The sequence below is a fragment of the Polypterus senegalus genome, chromosome 10, assembly GCF_016835505.1.
Source record: "Polypterus senegalus isolate Bchr_013 chromosome 10, ASM1683550v1, whole genome shotgun sequence".
Classification (NCBI taxonomy): Eukaryota; Metazoa; Chordata; class Cladistia; order Polypteriformes; family Polypteridae; genus Polypterus; species Polypterus senegalus.
Genome location: NC_053163.1, coordinates 838,915 through 856,553, shown reverse-complemented (window position 1 = coordinate 856,553; position 17,639 = coordinate 838,915). Strand labels below are relative to the sequence as shown.

General features: G+C 52.0%; 1 protein-coding gene across 4 annotated transcripts; it reads right to left on the bottom strand.

The window, feature by feature from the left end:
- Positions 1–2,996: 2,996 nt before the first annotated feature.
- LOC120536436 lies at positions 2,997–15,286 on the bottom strand. Of its 4 annotated transcripts, XM_039764784.1 has the most exons (13): positions 14,857–14,956; positions 10,681–10,748; positions 6,999–7,142; positions 6,729–6,762; positions 6,592–6,638; positions 6,415–6,463; positions 4,791–4,846; positions 4,669–4,695; positions 4,001–4,058; positions 3,830–3,909; positions 3,691–3,750; positions 3,455–3,583; positions 3,002–3,356 (listed from the first exon to the last, which is right to left on the bottom strand). In XM_039764784.1, the coding sequence occupies exons 3-13, from the start codon at positions 7,099–7,101 to the stop codon at positions 3,301–3,303; spliced, it is 699 nt and encodes a 232-aa protein (XP_039620718.1). In that variant the 5' UTR covers positions 7,102–7,142; positions 10,681–10,748; positions 14,857–14,956; the 3' UTR covers positions 3,002–3,300. The 4 variants fall into 4 exon arrangements, with proteins under 4 accessions (XP_039620714.1, XP_039620715.1, XP_039620717.1 ...); XM_039764780.1 differs by lacking the exon at positions 10,681–10,748 and having other exon boundaries at positions 2,997–3,356; positions 14,857–15,285; XM_039764783.1 differs by lacking the exon at positions 10,681–10,748 and having other exon boundaries at positions 2,998–3,361; positions 14,857–15,281.
- Positions 15,287–17,639: the final 2,353 nt, after the last annotated feature.

Sequence of the window (17,639 nt, the reverse complement as noted above, 5' to 3'; positions counted from 1 at the left end):
GCTCTTGGTGTAAATATGGAGATGTGATGAGGACTTTGAGGTCCATTGAGAGAAGACTAAGACAGGAGCTGGAGCCTTGCAGGAGTAATTGGGTCAAACAAAGTCAAATTCCATGGTGGGCTTTCTGCAAAGCGACTGGAGCAGAACTGCAACTAAGACTTTTAACACCTGAAAATAAGGAAAACCCTACTGGGACTCATCTGGGGACAATGATGAGGTCTGTAACTGGACCGAGGTTGACTGGTGCCTCTTAGGAGAGGAATTTGGGTGCCTGCTGTGAGTAAAGCGGAGGTGAAGGTCCAAACAAGGGGGGGCTCTCATCATTGGGGACCACCACCATTTGTTTCAGAGAACTGGGTGTAGGAGGTGCTTTCAGGAGATGGAAAACAGCAAGGACAGGAGTCTACAAAGCATCTGAACTCCTCTAAAGTCTCTTTAGAAGCCATCATGGTGGCCTTGCTGACCTAGCAGGATATCTCAGCAGGATTGCAGACTTCAGAAAGGCTTTTTAAAGTTTGGAAATGCAGATCGAAGAAATAAAAAAAACTATAAAAACATGTCCCACCTTGATGGTTTACTCAGCTCGGGTTAATTATTGACTCCTCGTAAACAATCTGGCAGTTTATTGTGAAAGGCACTATAAACAGACAGACACACCTTTAAAGAAGTGACCTGCTCAGCGGCCCCCAGGTGTCCGTATCGATGACGTTTCGTTTTATTCTCGACCAGTGCTCACTCTCCAGCCTGAGAGGAAATTCTTCTCAGAGGCCTATGGAGGCCAACAGGAAATCAGCATCCGGCGCAAAAGCTGTGCTGGCGGGCAGGCAGAGCACAAGCAGCTACTGACCCGTCAGAGACCCTCGTCTGGACTTTCTAGTAGACTCAGGGACATTCTGGATATGTTGGGCGCGACCACTAGGGGACACCGCAAGCACAGAGGATACAACAACAGCAATCCTGCAGGTACGTCTCACCTGAGCCCCTCTGGGCCTCCTCGCTCTTTTAAGCTCAGCTCTCTTGATTGTTGTCTTTCACTCTTCTGCTTCACCTGATTCACAGTGGTGCCTGCCTGTGACAGTCCCATTAAGTTTGTGTCACCTGGGTATCCCCGTCACACTTCTCATCATTGGTCAGCCTGACCTGTGTTGTCCAGAGCCCTCCAGACACCTGAACCTGACCACTCAGACTCAACAGGTAGGTCACACCTGAGCCCCTCCAGGTTCCCTCGAATTCTCTGAGCTCACCTCCCTGCACATCTCAGCTGATGTTGTCCCAGATTAGGGTTTCTAGGCCCACTTCACCGGAGGGTCCACACCTGAATGCCCCTGTCACTCCCGAGCCTCTATCATAACCCTTCAGTTCGCCTCCCCTCCTTTAACGTGGCATCTACAGGGTGGTCTCCGGGTTGCCCCCTCATGCTGTCTCGTCTCCCCGTCGCAGTCAGCATACCTGCCTTTGGTGGGTCCGTCTGCCTCCTCGCCTGGACGTCTGAGCTCCCACGCAGCTGTCCTTGTCCTTAATATTCTCTGCTCGCGCTGTGCCCTTCGTTCTGGGGTGGGAGTTACACAGGGAGTGGCTTTGTTTTCTTTCATGCTGTTATCTTTGCTGACGACTGCTGGCTGAACTCATTCCCCTCGAGTTGCTGCTGCTGCTGCCAAAAGTTGTCCGCAAAGCCAACCGTCACAAGAGGAGTTCCTTAAAAGAAGGCAGCGAGCCAGAGATGGCGGAGGAAATCTGAAGTCCCGCCCCTCATCACCATCCACACTCTGGGTGGTCTCAGTCCAAATGGGACAGATGGCTGCGCAGCTTGTGATGCCTGCCGGTCTGGGGACTTGGGTGCTGATGACAGGGACATTAAGAGAAGAGGGTGACCCTTGCAGGTCCTTGAGGCTTTCACTGTACACTGAACCTGGCTGACAAGGCGCTATACACCTGATACCATTGATGAGTACCCCACAGACAAACGCAAGTGACAGCAAAGACTCCATGCTTTGCTTTGCTGGAGCTGGCCTGGAATGACCGGGGTCCCCTTTCTGACCCCTCCAGACCACCTTACACAGCAGGGCTGTAAATAAAGCTCCTTTCAGAACTTCACATATCCAGAGCCCACATCCCTCAAGCTCCAGACAGTCCATCCCAGGAACTGAGGCTTCTTAGGGGGCACCTGAGCGGCACTTGGGGACCCTCATCAGTGTGTAGCTAGACAGGGAGACATTCAGATGAAGGGGTCAACCAGGAGGGTCCACAAGAACTGAGCCTGCAATGCAGAGTCACCATGAGAAACACATCTTCAGACTGGGGGTGACGAGCAGGGACATCGAAAGTTAGGCTGCACTTGTCTTCTTCTCCCAAGCACGCAGATCCACACAGAGGAGGGTCTCTTTCTGCCATGACTGTCCTGAAGGCATGGCCATCACTCTGGTGCCCCCTGCTGCTTGAATCTCACACTGGCCGCTTCTCTTCTAAGGCCCATGATGGAGTGCCAGTGCTCCTCTCCTCTTAATGGCGTTACAGCACCTCCTGCTGCCCACTTTCTAACTATCACAGAGTTCAAAGGCCTCTTATGCTTCTCCTCTTATGTGCAGTCTCTACCCCATCCTCTCTTCTGAAGACTAAGCTGACCCCCTCTCGCCCACCACAGAGGACAAGGGACTTTTATGCACTCTGGTGCCCCCTACTGCCCGCCGCTTCTCTTTTGGAGACTGGCTGCTCCTTTCTCAGCCACCATAAACTTCACTCTGCACTTTGCTGCCCCCTGCTGCTTGTCTTGTAATAGCACTGCTGGTCCTCTCCTTTGTTGTGCAATGTGGTGCCCCTGTGCCCACTTTCTGTCCCAGCTTCTCTTCTGAAGACTGTGGCATCACAGAGCTCAAGGGTGTCCCTCCTGTCCTGTGCCCCCTACTGTTCTTTATCCAGCCCATCTCCGCTTCTGAGGGCTTTGCTGCTCTGCTCTTGGCAGCAATAGCACTCTGGTGCCCCCTGTTGACCACCCTTTGTTTGAAGTTGTATTTATTTATTTATTTATTTTCAGAATAGAGTGTGGGGGAGGGGTGAAGGTGTTCAGACAGACAGACACACACGTGCGCGCGCACACACACACACATTTAAACATTGCATCTTAATTCTTCTCAGGATATGTCATAAATCCCACAGATCTCAGCAAGATTTCAGTTTCCAGTTTCTAAAGAGGAAATGCAGGCAGCAGAATTCCCATCAGCCATTGCAGGCCAGTCTTTGTCTTAGCGTCCGACTCCCGTGAGGTGGACGTGCTGCGGCTCCAAGGTAAAGGCAGGACACCCCTCAGTGTGACCCCCTGGACTCCCCCCTCGCTACTGGTGTTCCTTTGGGTGCAGGGGCTACGCTGAAAGAGGGCAGAAGCACAGAGAACGTTGGCCGCACATTTCTGGATGAGGTGGCGCCGAATGACCAGCGGCAGTGGCGGCCGCTCGCTTACCTGACACGTGATTGTTCACATAGTCGTCGTCTTCGCTGTCGACCCTCTCGAGGGTCAGCTGGCTGTGACTGAGCCCACTGCTTTTGGCCTTCACATTCTCGTAGTCTCCATTGTCTGCACAGTAGGAATCTGCGGACAGACAAATAGACACAGAGTGACACCAGGAGGTCACCACCTGACCATCGCAGCGGCTGGGGGGGACGAGTACAGGCCACGGCTGGCTGGCAGACACCTACCGACTCTGCTGCTCACGTTGTTCTCCTTCAGGTTCAGGTTCACGTAGTCTTCCTCGCCGACTGTAAGAGAGGAACACGGGATGAGCATCTGTCACATGGACGCGGGACGGGGCGCCACTAAAGTGGATGGGGGGCTCACCTGAGCTGCAGGACGAGCGGGCGGGAGTGTGGCTCAGCGTGTCAGGTGTGTTGGACTGCGGGGGGTCTGGCAGGACTTCACTATAGGAAGAGGGAGAGAAGGAGTGACAACATCAGGACGGGAATGAAGAGAAGTGACGTGCAGAGGTGACACGTTGACACACACACTCACATGTATCCCTCTCCGGGTATCTCAGCTTCGTTTACATAGTCGTCATCGCCCACGGGTCCTATAAAAAATAAAATTTAAAAAAATAAACCTGGCCAGGTGACATGGAGGGACAGAGCATTCAGAATAATCTATCCATCCATCCATTATCCAACCCATCCATCCATCCATCCATTACCAAACCCGGCTTTATCCTAACTACAGGGTCACGGGGATCTGCTGGAGCCAATCCCAGCCAACACAGGGTGCAAGGCAGGAAACAAACCCCAGGCAGGGTGCCAGCCCACCACATCAGAATAATTGTAAAAAAATCAGCAAGGGTGGGAAACATCTGGACAAGTGAGAAGGTTGGCCTGAACACACCTGGTAGACTGAAATGAGCCGTGGAGGGTGGTCACACTGTACCAGTAACACGAGTCTACAGCCCACCGTGACAGAGAGACAGGTGTGTCAACAGAAATGCATCTGTCCAGGTGTGCCTGACTTGATCAGGGAATACAATGGGAGCTCACTCAACTAGTAACGTGTGAGGCTTAACCCCACCATGACGGTCAGCTTGAATGCACCTGTCCAGGTGGGCCTGAGGGCAGTTTAGGTGCAGAGGTCAGTCGGAAGACGACTCTTAGAGTGCGACTTATGGGGACCCACCTGACCCCCAACACAGGACCTACCGTTATTTTCATAGCTGGGCACACTATCTGTGAAGAGAGGCGAGAGACAGAGGTTAATGGGGACATCGGCCAGACTGGACTGGACTGGACTTTGGGGTGAACAGGGGGCCACCATCACTCACCTTTGTCATCCGTGTTTACCAAGGATATGCGACTTCGGGTCTGTGGAAGTGCCGACCTGAAAGGGAACAACAGGATAAGGAGTTTGGGGAACACCAACGTGTCATCAAGTTCCTGAGACCTTGTGGAGAGGAGCCCACCCAGTGCGTGACCATCAGTTCGTCCAGAGGGTCCTTCACCTCAGATTTAGACTTGGTCTGCTTACAGAAGGCCTGGCACCCACCACCTCAGAGTCTGGTCATGTGATCTCAGTGGACACGTACCCTGAATTGTCTACTCTAAGACCTTAGCTTGTCACTATCTGAGACACGGGTCTTCCGCCATCTCAGTGTGTGCCCATGCCATCCAAGAGCTCCATCACCTTCATGCCTGACCTCCTTATCTCCCATCTGGGCCTTTTCCACTCTGATATTCCCACAGCTGTCATTTGATCTTTGTGACTCCCAGCGTGTCCTTCATCACAGACCCTGAAGTTACAGGACTGGACTCAGACTTGGACCTTGTCAGTTTTAGAAGCCCTAAAAGCTCTGTGAGACTTGTGTCCTCCATCATTACCACATGTAACAATGTCAGATCATGGCGGGCCTCTACATCTCACAGGACAGCAGGTCCTTCACCTGTCCACTTCTTGAAGGCCGCCACTCCATCAGTCCTCATTTAAACTCATCTACACATTAACACTCTTGTCCATCATCACCTCAAAAGAAGAAGGCGTTGACGGTGCTTGACCTCCATGTCTGTGCTCAGCTCTGGCCACGTGATATTTCTCAAGTCCCATCAATGATGTCCCCTTCCATCAATGAGCATGTCATCTAGCGGAGGCCCACAGGTCCGTCATCTGAGACTCATTCCCCCCAACCCCCCCACCTTAGAAGGCGTCAGCTTCTTCAGCAACAGTTTGTCCTTGTCAGCTTCAGAGGGTGACCTTCACCTTCAAAGGGACCAACAGCATCTTCATCTAACGCTCTTCAAAGGTCACAGGGCCATCCCCCTCTTTGAAACTTGTGTCCTCACCTCAGTGAGTGACGCTGTCAGCTCCACGTCCGATCCGCCTCGTCTCACACTTGAGCCTTGTCTGCTCTTAGGGGCCTACACTTGATTTATCTTCATTTGATCTCACCCTTGTCCTCCATCATCTCAAACAGGTGGCCTTGTCAGCTGAGGAAGGCACCTCAGCTCCATCAATTCCAAGTCTGACCTTCTCAGCTCCCACTTAGACTTCTGTCCATTACTAGAAGTTCACAGCTAGTTTGGCCCTAATTTGATCTCCTGACCTGAACCTTGCTCATTCCTAGGGGTCTCACCTCTTCCATCTTGTCAGCTCTTTGACACTTTTCCCCATCACCCTTTCTGCTCTCAGAGCTACTGAAGGTCTCACGCCGCCATGTCTGAACTCCAAATGGCTCCTCACCTCAAACGGTGACCTTATCAGCCCCTGAACGCCATTGTCTCAAAGCACCCCACTGTTCTCTTTGGTCTCCAGTCAGATGTCCCTAACTTTGTCACCTGTTTGTCAGCTGCTATCAAGTCTCAGTTTGTCCATTTGAAGGTCCTTCACCCTAATGCCAGCAGTCATTGGACCCCACCCCATATCATGATGAGGAGGTGGCCATCAGAGTTACTCACGGAAGGGGCAGGAATGGTGACATCTGAGGAGGTTGAGATGAGTTGGTATCTGCAAGAGAACGTGGGGAAGGAGATGAGAGTCGGGCGGTCATGGTGGCCACATAACACGTAAAGCGAAGAGCAGGCAGACCCAGTAGAGGGCAGACAGAGCGGAGGAAGTCAAAGACGGCAACTTACAGGGGTGCCGGCCGAGGATGGTGAAGCCTTGGCCTTCAAAACTGGGCCTGTGGGCAAATGGACAGACAGACAGACAGTTAGTTTGAGGGTGGACGTTCATCATTCTGAGAAGGAACTGGAAGAAGTGGGCGACTCACTTGGGTTCATAGTCGTCAACCTCCGGGATCCTCACTGAAAGAGAGAGAGAGAGAAATGGTCAGACGGACTGACATGATGCAAGGAGTCGTAAACACAGACGGGCAGACAGACAGACAGACGCCTGGAGTTCTTCTACTCCAACGACCGTCCCTTCACACGATCACATGCAGTGAGACAGAAGTGCATCAGACAGGCAGATGGACAGATGGACAGACACTGCCCTGTCACACTGTCACCACGGACAGCCTCAGACAGACAGACTGACTGACCTCTCGGGTGCCTCCGGCAGAAGATGCACAAAGCTGTGGTCAGCAAGCCTGGCAGCAGGAGCGCCGCTCCCCACATGAAGGCTCCTGAGCCGGACAGGTCCATGGCGGTGGGCAGCAGGTCACTCTCTCGGCTTGTCTTGTCTTCTGGATGGGACAGAACAGCACAGGCAAGTCAGAAAAGACAAAGAGCAGGAAAGCAGCGTTGTGGTTTACCACCGTGTGGTCAGCGAAAGCACAAGTGTGGAACTGACCGACCACTTATCAGCTCAGCAGCTCGCCCACTTGTCACGCTGCGGTTTCCTCCTATTACTCGCCTCAGGCCACCAGCTGTCGAAGCCCCTGAGTAGATCCTGCTCGGTGGGCTCTGCCTCAGTGCTGCCCCCCGGTGGTCCTGCTCTGATGCCATCTGGGTGCTCTCATCTTAGCTGACCTCTCACTTGCTCAGCTCGGCTCGCTGCTGAAGCTCTGCCATTGTGCACCTCCAGCGTGTGACTCATCGGCTCTGGTTTGCAGCAGCTGCAGAGCGTGGCAGAGGGCGGTGCGTGGGTGCAAGAGAGCGGCGTGAGTGCATCAAATGGGGGGCCCCCCACCCAAACCCTGCAAGAGAACCCCCAACTGCCAGACTCCCTAAAATCCTGCTCACCTGTGTGTTTTGCTGCAGTTTGTTTTGCCTTGTGTGGGTGGGCACATACTCGATTATTGTATTTTAATGGAACTGTCCTTTTGTCATATGCCAACGCCTGCAGTTACAAACCTGAATTTGAATTTGACTTTATGATGGCATCTCCAGCCATGGGAGGGGACTGAACGGCCATCTCTGTATCCTTAGGTCTTCAACTATAGGGTGGTCCAGATCTAATTATGCAACTTTCATTACGCTATACTTATTAAGTTTATTACATAGAAAATCACCCAAAAAATCAAAGTGTGTGAACTGATGACATGAAGACTTGCCTTCGCGTCGAACTGGAATCGTCCCCGCATAAATCAAAGTCATCCAGACGATCTGGACCACCCTGTACAGCCCCCTATCACCCCCTGCTACTTGACTAACTGTCCACTTCTCACCCTCCTGTGTCACTTCCTCTGATGCCTCACCATCGCCCCCTGCTGTAGCCCTTCTGCAGTGTTTTTATTTTACATCCCTCCAGCTCCCCCTAGTGATGACCTGGGGTACTGCTGCTCTACACTAATGAGTAATGTTTCCGAAGTGGGACTGACTTTGTTTGTTATAACTCACTAGCTCCCCCTGGGGATCTGTGTATGCACCGCTGCCCCTTTGCAGTCCTCTACTCTCACACATGTGCCACTGGTGCCACCTGCTAGTCGTTTTGTGTAGTACTTGTTTCTTAAACTGCCAGCTCATCTCTCACTTAGTACCATCCTCGTATTTGGCAGCTTTCTAATGCCCAAAGGTTTTGCATTTGTGTAGTGCTTTACATTGAAGCAGCTCCCCCTAGTGATGACCTGGATTACAACTCAATAACACTTTGGTGTCTCTCACTAGCTCCCCCTAGTGATGCCCTAGTCAAGTGAGTGACACCTCACTTCCTTTTGTCTCCCAGCTCTCCATCTCTCTTGAGGACTTTGTCCTTGTTTATGTCTCACTGACGCCCCCCGCTGTTCGTCTTATGTAGAACCTTTATATTAAATCCCTTCATCTCCCTCTAGTGGTGATCTGGTGTACTGCTACTTTTTTAACCCCAGAGTAATGCTTGCTCCCCCAACTGATCCCTGTGGGCACTGTTGCTCCTTTACATGCCCACTCTCTCTGTTTCTTCATCAGGGGTATTTTTTTTTCAATTGCACCAGAATCCCCCCAAATAAACCTCGTATTTTCCCCCATTCTTTGCAGCTCTGTAATGCCCCAAGATTTTGCTCTTGTGTAACATTGAAATAGCTCCCTCTAGTGATTACCCACTTTACAGCTCAATAACCCTTCTTACTTGGGATTGACTATTTGATTATTCGGTATTAGGCACCAACAGCCCCCCCACCCCAAGTGTCCATTCACAGCCCACACTCATTTCCTTTTGTTTCCTCGTGTGCCCCATGGCCTGTTCTCCTTTATGTCTCACACACTGCCACCTGCTGGTCCTCTTGTGTAATACTTCTTTGTTTTATTTATCAGCCCAATCCCAGATTCCCTTATCCCCTGCTGTCCTCTGCAGCTCACTAGGGTCTCCTACTGTTGGCTTCATGTATTACCTCAGCTCCCCCTAGTGATCACGTGGTCACTAACACTTCATTGATAGCCCACCAGCTCCCTCTAGTGATCTCTTTGTGCAGTGCCATCCTTTTATAGCCCACTCTTGTGTCTCTTTGTTTCCCCATCTTCCTACTGCTCTGGCTGGCCCTGTTCTCCTTCATGCCTCATCACCTCTTGGTCTTCTTCTTCTTCTTCTTCTTCTTCTTATGTAGTATGTATTTTGTACAGGACCCCCCAGGCCCCCACTGACTCCCTTGATGGCTGCTGTCCTTCTCTCTTCTCTCTTTCTGATGGCCGCTGTTTTTGCTCATGCGTAGCGTTTGTCTTTTACATTACACTGATGACCGGGTGCACTGCTGTTCTTTATGGCACAATAATGCTTTCTAATTTGCACCGATTGTTATGGAATCTCTCACTAGCTCCCCCTGCTGAGCACCCCGAGTAGTGCACTATTGATTCCTTTTGTTGCCCACTGTTCCCTGTTCTGAGTCCTCCGCAGGCCCTACTCTCATTTTGATGCCCACTGCTGGTCCCCTCGTGTGCCCATCGCCATCTTCATAACACCTCATTAATGCTGGCCGCTCTGCACTGCCTGAGTGTCGTGTCTCACTGGCTCCCCCTGCTGATCCCCCAGGTACTGCTCTCCTTTGAGGCTCTCTGAGGCCACCTGCTGTTCATTTTTGTGTATTACAGGATGTTTAAATTCAATGCCCCCCCCTACTGATTCCCCTGTGCTGTCATTTTACAGCTCACTAAAGACCCCATTTGTATTAACTGTATATCTGACTGGCGCCCCCTACTGGTCACCCTGTGATCTCCTTTTATAGACCACTGAAGCCCCCCTCTTCATTGATTGTTATGTCTCACCAGCTCTACTTGTGTTCTCCTTGTCCAGCTCCTCTGTTCTGATTGTATGTGTCTCCCAATCCTTTCACAGCTTCCAAAAGCCCCCCTCTTCACTGGTTACATATTGTATTTCACTAGCGCCCCCCGCTGACTCCTCTGTGCAGTGCATTTATTGCTCCATAAAGCCCCCATTTGTCCTAACTGTAAATATGACTGGTGCTCCATACTGGCCTCCCAGTATCGCTAAAGTGCCACAATCTGAGACTGGATGGATGTCTCTGTAGCCCCCCGGTTGTTGAGCTCCATAGCTCACTAGCGCCCCCTTTTGGAGTCCCAGATGCTCCTCTTCCTCCTCTTCCTCTCCATTTACTGCCTTCAGTACCCCAAGTGCTCAGCTTGCACATCAATCCTGTTTTACTTTCACATTGCGTTTCTATTAAAACTCTTCCATTGGAATTTGATGCAAAATATGAACAGAAATAAATAAATAAACTGGAATTCAATGCAATTTGTTAAAAGCAGAAATCAAGTCATCTGATTGGACGAGAAACCAAGGACCAAGGGAGCGCCAGCAGCTGGCCAGAGCGCCACCTGGGTCTCAGGAGGAATGACAGCAAGCCCACCCACCTCTTCAGTGTACCGTGGTCTCCTCCTGGGTAGTCCTCGCCTCTTCAGTCTCGCCGGCCTTTCTCATGCTGTAAAGAGAACCGTGAACAGGGGATCAAGAGGGGCTTCTGGTGTCACAGTGACGGTCAGAGAGTAAAGACGCGTGGCCTTCGAGGACAGCAGTGATGGTGAAATCTGAAGAAGTGTCAGTTCTTTGGGCGAGCATTAGGGGGCACTAGTGAGGCGACACAAAGGACGAGCAGCCGCGGCTGGGAAGTGCAGTCAGCACAAAGTGGGAGGGGCTAAAGGAGGGAGGGGCTGCAGGGTGGGAGACGAGCAAACTAACACGCCTTCCCAGACCCCGCCCACCACCACCACACTCTCCATGCTGCTTCATTTGCACTCTCAACAGCTCCCCCTGCTGAGCCCTGAGGCGGCCGATGCTTTCTTGTAGTGCTCTGCTGTCACCTCCCGCTGCTTGTCTGCTGTTGTACGAGCTTTCATAGTCAGTCTGGAATCCCCCTCTTGATCCTCCTGTTTACGACTCTCCCTCACTAGCGCTAAAGAATCTTCTGATATAGCCTCTCTTATCGACCCCGCGTAAGTATTCACTGTCTCCTCTTGTCTTTTACACCCCGCCGGCTCTTCTCCTGATCCCCCCATTTGCTGCTGCCCCTCCTGCTCTTTTTTAGTTCCATTATCAGAAGCACATCTTGCTGACTCCCCCTGAGCACAACTTCCAGCCTGCTGCCCCCTGTGGCCCCCTGTGATTGGCTGCTTTGTCTTTTCCATCACAAAAGCGTCTCCTTCAGAGCTCACCGAAGCTCACACGCTCCCCCTGCTGGTTTTCCGTGGAACTGCCCCTCCTCTAACCTCAGACCCACGGCACCCGACGCCCCACTTGTAGTACAAGCAGTCAGGCAATCCAGCAAGTGGCACATCAGCGCTCAGCGGCACCACAACAAATAGGAAGGCATTAAAACGTCACAAGATCTCCTTAATGACCGGAAAACACAAAGCTGCTCACCTGACGCCCTCCACGCCGCATGTGACGCGACTCTGAGCAGTCGGACGAGCAGGCAGGCCTGGCGGTCTTTATGTGTGCCCACCTCTGCTTTATGTCTCAGTGGCACCCCCTGCTGTTCACTGCTTTGCCTTATCTTCCATCAGTGCCCAATCCATTCACTGGTTCCCATTACCTCTACAGCAGCAGCCCACCACACCACAGCCCACTTCGTTTAACGCTTTGTCTTCTAACCACACACTGACTTCCATTTCTTCTTGCCCTGGCAGTGAAGGTTTTGCATTACCTCTCACTAGTGCCCCCCACTGTGTGCCACCATACATCAGAACCTCTGCCTAGCCCACCCGCCCCTAATGCCCACTACATTATTTGCCACTGGTGACGCCTAATGCCCCTCTGCATGCCACCTCTGTCGTATACTATTTTACGTCACCTCTCGCTAGCTCCCCCCACTGTCCGGATACACAATGCTTTTCATTTCCTCCCACTGGCGCCCCCTTTGGCTTCACATACAGCGCTCTGCTCTACCTCTGACTTGAGCCCCCCATTCCCTGCCCCTCATTGGTGACACCTGCCACTCCCCAAGTGAGGAAAACCAGAAAAGTTGATTGAAGTGTAAAGTCTTTAAATCAGATTTGAGAGTCGAGGCTGGCGAACGGGAATGCCAGCGTTAAGGTGCCATAGCACTGAATGACCAGAAAGCCAGCAAGTTGAGAGGGCATGGGGGGGAGTAAGAGACGAAGAGCCCACTGAGCTTAAGGGGCGTTTTGAACTTGTCACCAGTGAGGGGCAGCAGAAGGAGGGCAGAGAAAGACGAGCGACATGACGCAGTCCTAGGGACAAAGTGACATGAGGCTCAATATCAAGTCACAGCTCGAATCGGACACCAAGACGTCTGACAAAAGGAGCAGGCCTAACAAGCCCACCATCAGCGTTAGCAAGGATTAAAGGAAATTAGCAAAGTTTGGGGGCCGACCAGTAAAACGTCAGGTTTGTCAGCGTCTGAAGCAGAAGCCATTGGGAGCCCCCTGTGGCCCCTCTGCACACCGCTCTACATCACCCCTCACTAGTGCCCCCTTTTGTCTCACCACAGAGCACCCTAGTGTACCCCTGAATAGCCCCCCTTGTTCCTGGGCAGCACACGACTCTTCATCACTAGTGCCCCCTCTTGCCCTGGCACACAGTGCTTTGCTTTTCCTTGCTCACTAGCGCCCCCTCTAGCTATGCTGTGTGATGCAGGACTCTGCTGTACCTCTGATTACCGCACCCCTCCATTGACCTGCCTTATACTGCCCGCCATTACGTCTCACTTGTGCCCCCCGCTCCTTGCTGTACACCACTTTATATTACCTCTGTTAAGACCCCCTGTAACCTCTGCCCTGAACTCCTCTTCATTACCTCTCACTTGTGCCCCCCCACTCCTTGCTGTACACCTCTGGGCATGGCCTCTGTCTAAAGCCCCCCTTCCCCTGCCTGACAGTAATCTTCAATATGTCTCATTAGGACCCCCTGCCTTATAATACACCTCTGTCTAGAGCCCCCCGCTGTACGTTACGTCTCAGTGGTCCCCTCTCGCTTGCCCCCCACTCCCCCATTCCTTGATGTATTTCACTTTCCATGACCTCCGTCCTCCTCATTACTGCTCACTAGCGCCCCCTCTTGCTTTGGTATCCAATGCTTTACATTTCCTTGCTTTAGTGCCCCCCCTTGTACCCCTTTCCATTACCTCTGTCTAGAGCCCCCCTGTTTCCTGGTGTCCACTACTCTCTGGTGCCCCTGACTCGCCCCCTCTTGTTTCTCGGCCTTATAGTCCTCTTCACTATCTCACTGGTGCCCCCCATTCCCTGCTGCACTCCGCTTTATATTACCTTTGTACAGACCCCCATTACCTCTCACTAGTGCCCCCTCTTATCCTGGTATCCAATGCTTTGCATTTCCTCTCACTGGTGCCTCCTTTTGTCTCGCCATACACGATTGTACCTCTGATTAGCACCCCCCCACCATTTACTTTTCTTCATTACCTCTGATTAGCCCCCCCCACCTCCTGCCCCAAACTCCCCTTCGTTACTACTCACTAGCGCCCCCTGCTCCTTGCCATTGCCACGGTCTAGAGGCCCCCCACTTCCCATAGTCTCCCCCATTGCCCTGCCCTGAACTCCTCCTTATTATTTCTCACTAGCGCCCCCTATCACACCCCCCCACGTTGTGGTCTCTCTGACTCAGTTCAGGTTCTCACAGGGCGTCTTCTCGGAAGCCGACAACGTGTGGGATTGCCGGGGGGGTGCTGGGCTGACTGTGCTGGACCCCTCCCTTGTGATGCCACCGTCCCCCCATGCCATGACTTGCTTTGACGGGCCCAAGTGACCCTGGGCAGATGCGCTGCGAGGGTGGTCCGCTCCCTGCCCGTGTGTGGTGGCCTTGTTTTCTGCATTTTCTCGCAATCAGCACATGGAGCGGACTTTGGGGTCAACGGCAGAGTCCCTTAATGGCACCGAGTGGCCCCTCCTTAAATGCTTGTCGTTGATCTCAATAGCTTTACGCCGTGCCCATTACCCCCCACTAGGTCTTTGTTACCCAAATTAATCAAAATGCCACTCTAGGCCGCCATCATTAGGAGCCCACTTTGGGGGCCAGTTCCTCGATGTTCGGGTGAACCTCCTTTTGTTCTTCATTCAGCTGTGATGGGCACAGAATGTCTTGCCAATGGTAATTGGCATAGCTGAGATGCTTTGGGTGGCATCACCTGAAATGATATGCAGACAATCGCAAACCTTGCCAGGCAGACAGGGAGCCCCCCCCACCACCCCCAGCACTAAACAGGCCAGCTGCTCAGCTCACTAAGAGCGCTCTCTCTGACAGACCACCAAAGTAAGAAGGACGAGTCCATCATTTCCAGAAGTTTTTCTACTTGTCACACGATAGCCAGTGACCCCAATAGCCAGGTGCCAGCTGTGGGACGGTGGTACAAAACCCCCTCCAAGGAAAATTCTCAAAGGTATCTCATCTGTCCAAACACCACTAACCAGACCCCAGTGCCCACTCAATGCCACCACTGAAAGCCAAAAACACACAGCCTGGGTGACACTGATCTCCCCACATGGTTTCGGACGAAGTGCCAGGGGGCCGCAAACAGCTGAACGCGCCAGGGCAGGAGACGAGAACGAGGAACTCACCGTTTGGGCTGGCCTGTCCGTCCCGGAGAGAAGTGAGCAGCAACTCGCAGAGCAACCCTGCGGCAATCCAGCTCCCCGGCGCCCTCGCACTCGCTCGCTCGTACAGGATACGAGGGGCAGGAAGGAAGTTAACGGTTTTTCTGGTTGACAGAGAGAAAAAAAAAGTAAAGAGCAGGCCACAGAAGACATCAAAGACGAGCTGCAGCGCCAGCCGAAATCGAGAGAGAGAGCGAGCGAGCAAGCGAGCGAGAGAGAAGATGGCACCACACCTCGGCAGCCGTGAGAAACGACAAAACAAAAAGAGGGAAAAGGTGGGGACAACACGCTTGTCATCTTCAGGGCTAAAGCCACATGGCCAGTGAACCCCAGGCTGCCAAATCTCCAGTGGCATCGCCTCGCGGTGTTGATGGCTTCATGAAAGCTTTTAGTGTCATTTCCAGTACGCCATTTACTCGATTGAAGCTAACTGTAAACCTGACCCTGACCCTGACCCTTTGTAACGAGGACAAATCACAACGCCCACCTAGGCAGCCTGTGGCCACTGGCAACCATACAAGCTTTGGGTGGTCACAATGAGATCTTGAAATCCTCGAAAATTGGTCTTCTTGTCACCTGAGCACATCAACGTACCACGTGTCACCACCCTTTAGTGCTGTTTTTAGTGATAGAGACCCTACTATTCACGATATTATAGACTGATCAATCCATCGATATACATAGAATAATAAACTGGCACAACCGAATGCCTGTTTATCAATACGGGCACACTGGCAGTCCGTCTTCTCGATCGCGTCGCACATTTAGGATCCTCTGTTCCCCGGATATGCCAGGCCTTGCGCCCCTCTTTCTTGGTGCATCGGGCACTGCAGCCCTCTTGTGGACACTGGACAGCATTGCAGCCGGCCGGACCGCTCACTGAGGATCAGGACGCTGAAAGTCTTTGGTTTCTGGACTTCTGCTCTCATTTGAGGCTCATTTACGGATTTGGATTTTGCTCATTTTTGGGTCGTCATTTCACATGTGCCCTTTTCATTTGAATTCAGATATTTTTATTTTTTAATCAACTTTATTTCTATTACAAGGGGGTTCTGTTTAATAATTTGAACCTGCGGTGGGATTCCTGTGTGACCCAGCAAAAACCACCATTTTAGGCTTTAGCTCCTTTTCAGTATGCAGGCCAATGTGTTGAGGACCAGGCTCACTAAGGCTCAGAGAGTGTGACTGCCAACTGTCTCAACTGGCTCCTCGTCCTGCTGCATAACCCAATGCCAGTTCAGGGTCAGCTCACAGACGGGTCCAATGCACCCTCATGGTGGGCCCTGTGCTGTCTACCATTGACTTGTCTGTTCATCTCTTTGCATTCCTGAAGCTTACCCCCATGGGCTCTGATGTTCTTCTTGAAGAGCAGTGGTTTCCTCCTCTCCTCTCCTTGTCTGCCATTATTCCAAACAGCTTGGGGGTCATCCTGGTGTTTCTCTGAACTGAGGTCTCCTTTGTTCTCCTCTCCCATGAATCTCCACAGTCCTTCACATCATGGAGTCCTATGCATGAACCTTAGCTGATGGCCTGCAGGTCTATGGATGTTCTCCTGGCGTCTTCTGTGAGGTCTTGAGTGACTTGTCACCGTACCCGTAGGGTCACGTTTGGTAGGCCGGCCTTCCCTGGAGAGATCACCTGGTCTAGATGTGGAGATAATGGTGGAGCCCCAGAGCTTTAGTACTGGCATTGTCACCCTAATTTCTTGAGCCTCAACACCTTCAACCCCCCACCAACATCTCTTCTGGATTTTTCTTTGCTCGAGATCTTCTAGAAACATCAGGATGGTGATGAGTCGATACACAATGAGCTTTTAGCTGACCACAGCTTGCTGTGCTAAATCAGGGAAGTTGAATTTTCAATTAATGTTAATCAGCTGTTTGAATGAGGAACCGTGAGGACAATCACATCAATACAGGTGTTAGATAATCTTGTCCATTAAACATATGAAGTAGCGATTCAGAAACAGCTTCTTCTGGTTATCTAGTGTCACAAGTTGTCTAAAGACCTGAAGCCTTTCATTGTGAGAAATACGCAAATATTGGAAGACATCAGGAAAGGGGGGCCAATACTTATTCACAACACCTGTAAATCAGTTCAGCTCCAATAAGACTCCCAAAGTCCTCTACCGTAAGACGGACTGAGATTTCCAATTCACATCCATTCCCACCAGTCCAGACTGACATCCCAGTTTGAAGCCCCACTCTCGGGAGTCCTCAGATCTTTCTGTGCCTGGGCTAACTTGGCATCACAGGTGGGGTGGACTCACCCACTATTAGAGGAGTCTCCCTGGCCCTAGTGCCAAGCTAACCCCAAAGATGCCCAGTGGCATACACACGAGACCTGCTGGACTGATCTGACATTTAAAGGTGACGAGGCGGCAGGGGGTCAACGTGCACCAGTGGCGGGCCGCACCTCCACCTCTGTGACTCTCAGGATGTGTGCTGCTCCTGCTGCTCTCACCACTTCCTGTCACGTGTTGTCATTTCCTGTTGCAGCCTCAGACTCAAACACCTGCCTTTAACCCTTCACTCGACACAGGAGCCCATCTGGGGTCACACACTGTCACCTCCCTGAGATCTTCAGGTCGTCGATCCAGGCTTTGTCACATTGTGTCACCTTCAGTCACCTCACCTCCCCAGGGTCACATCAACCCACCAAAGAGTGACTTCCCAGTCTATGGGCCTTGGGGGGGGCACATTTTGTGGCAGGGCCCATTTGCACTGAATTGAGTCTTGGGGACCAGA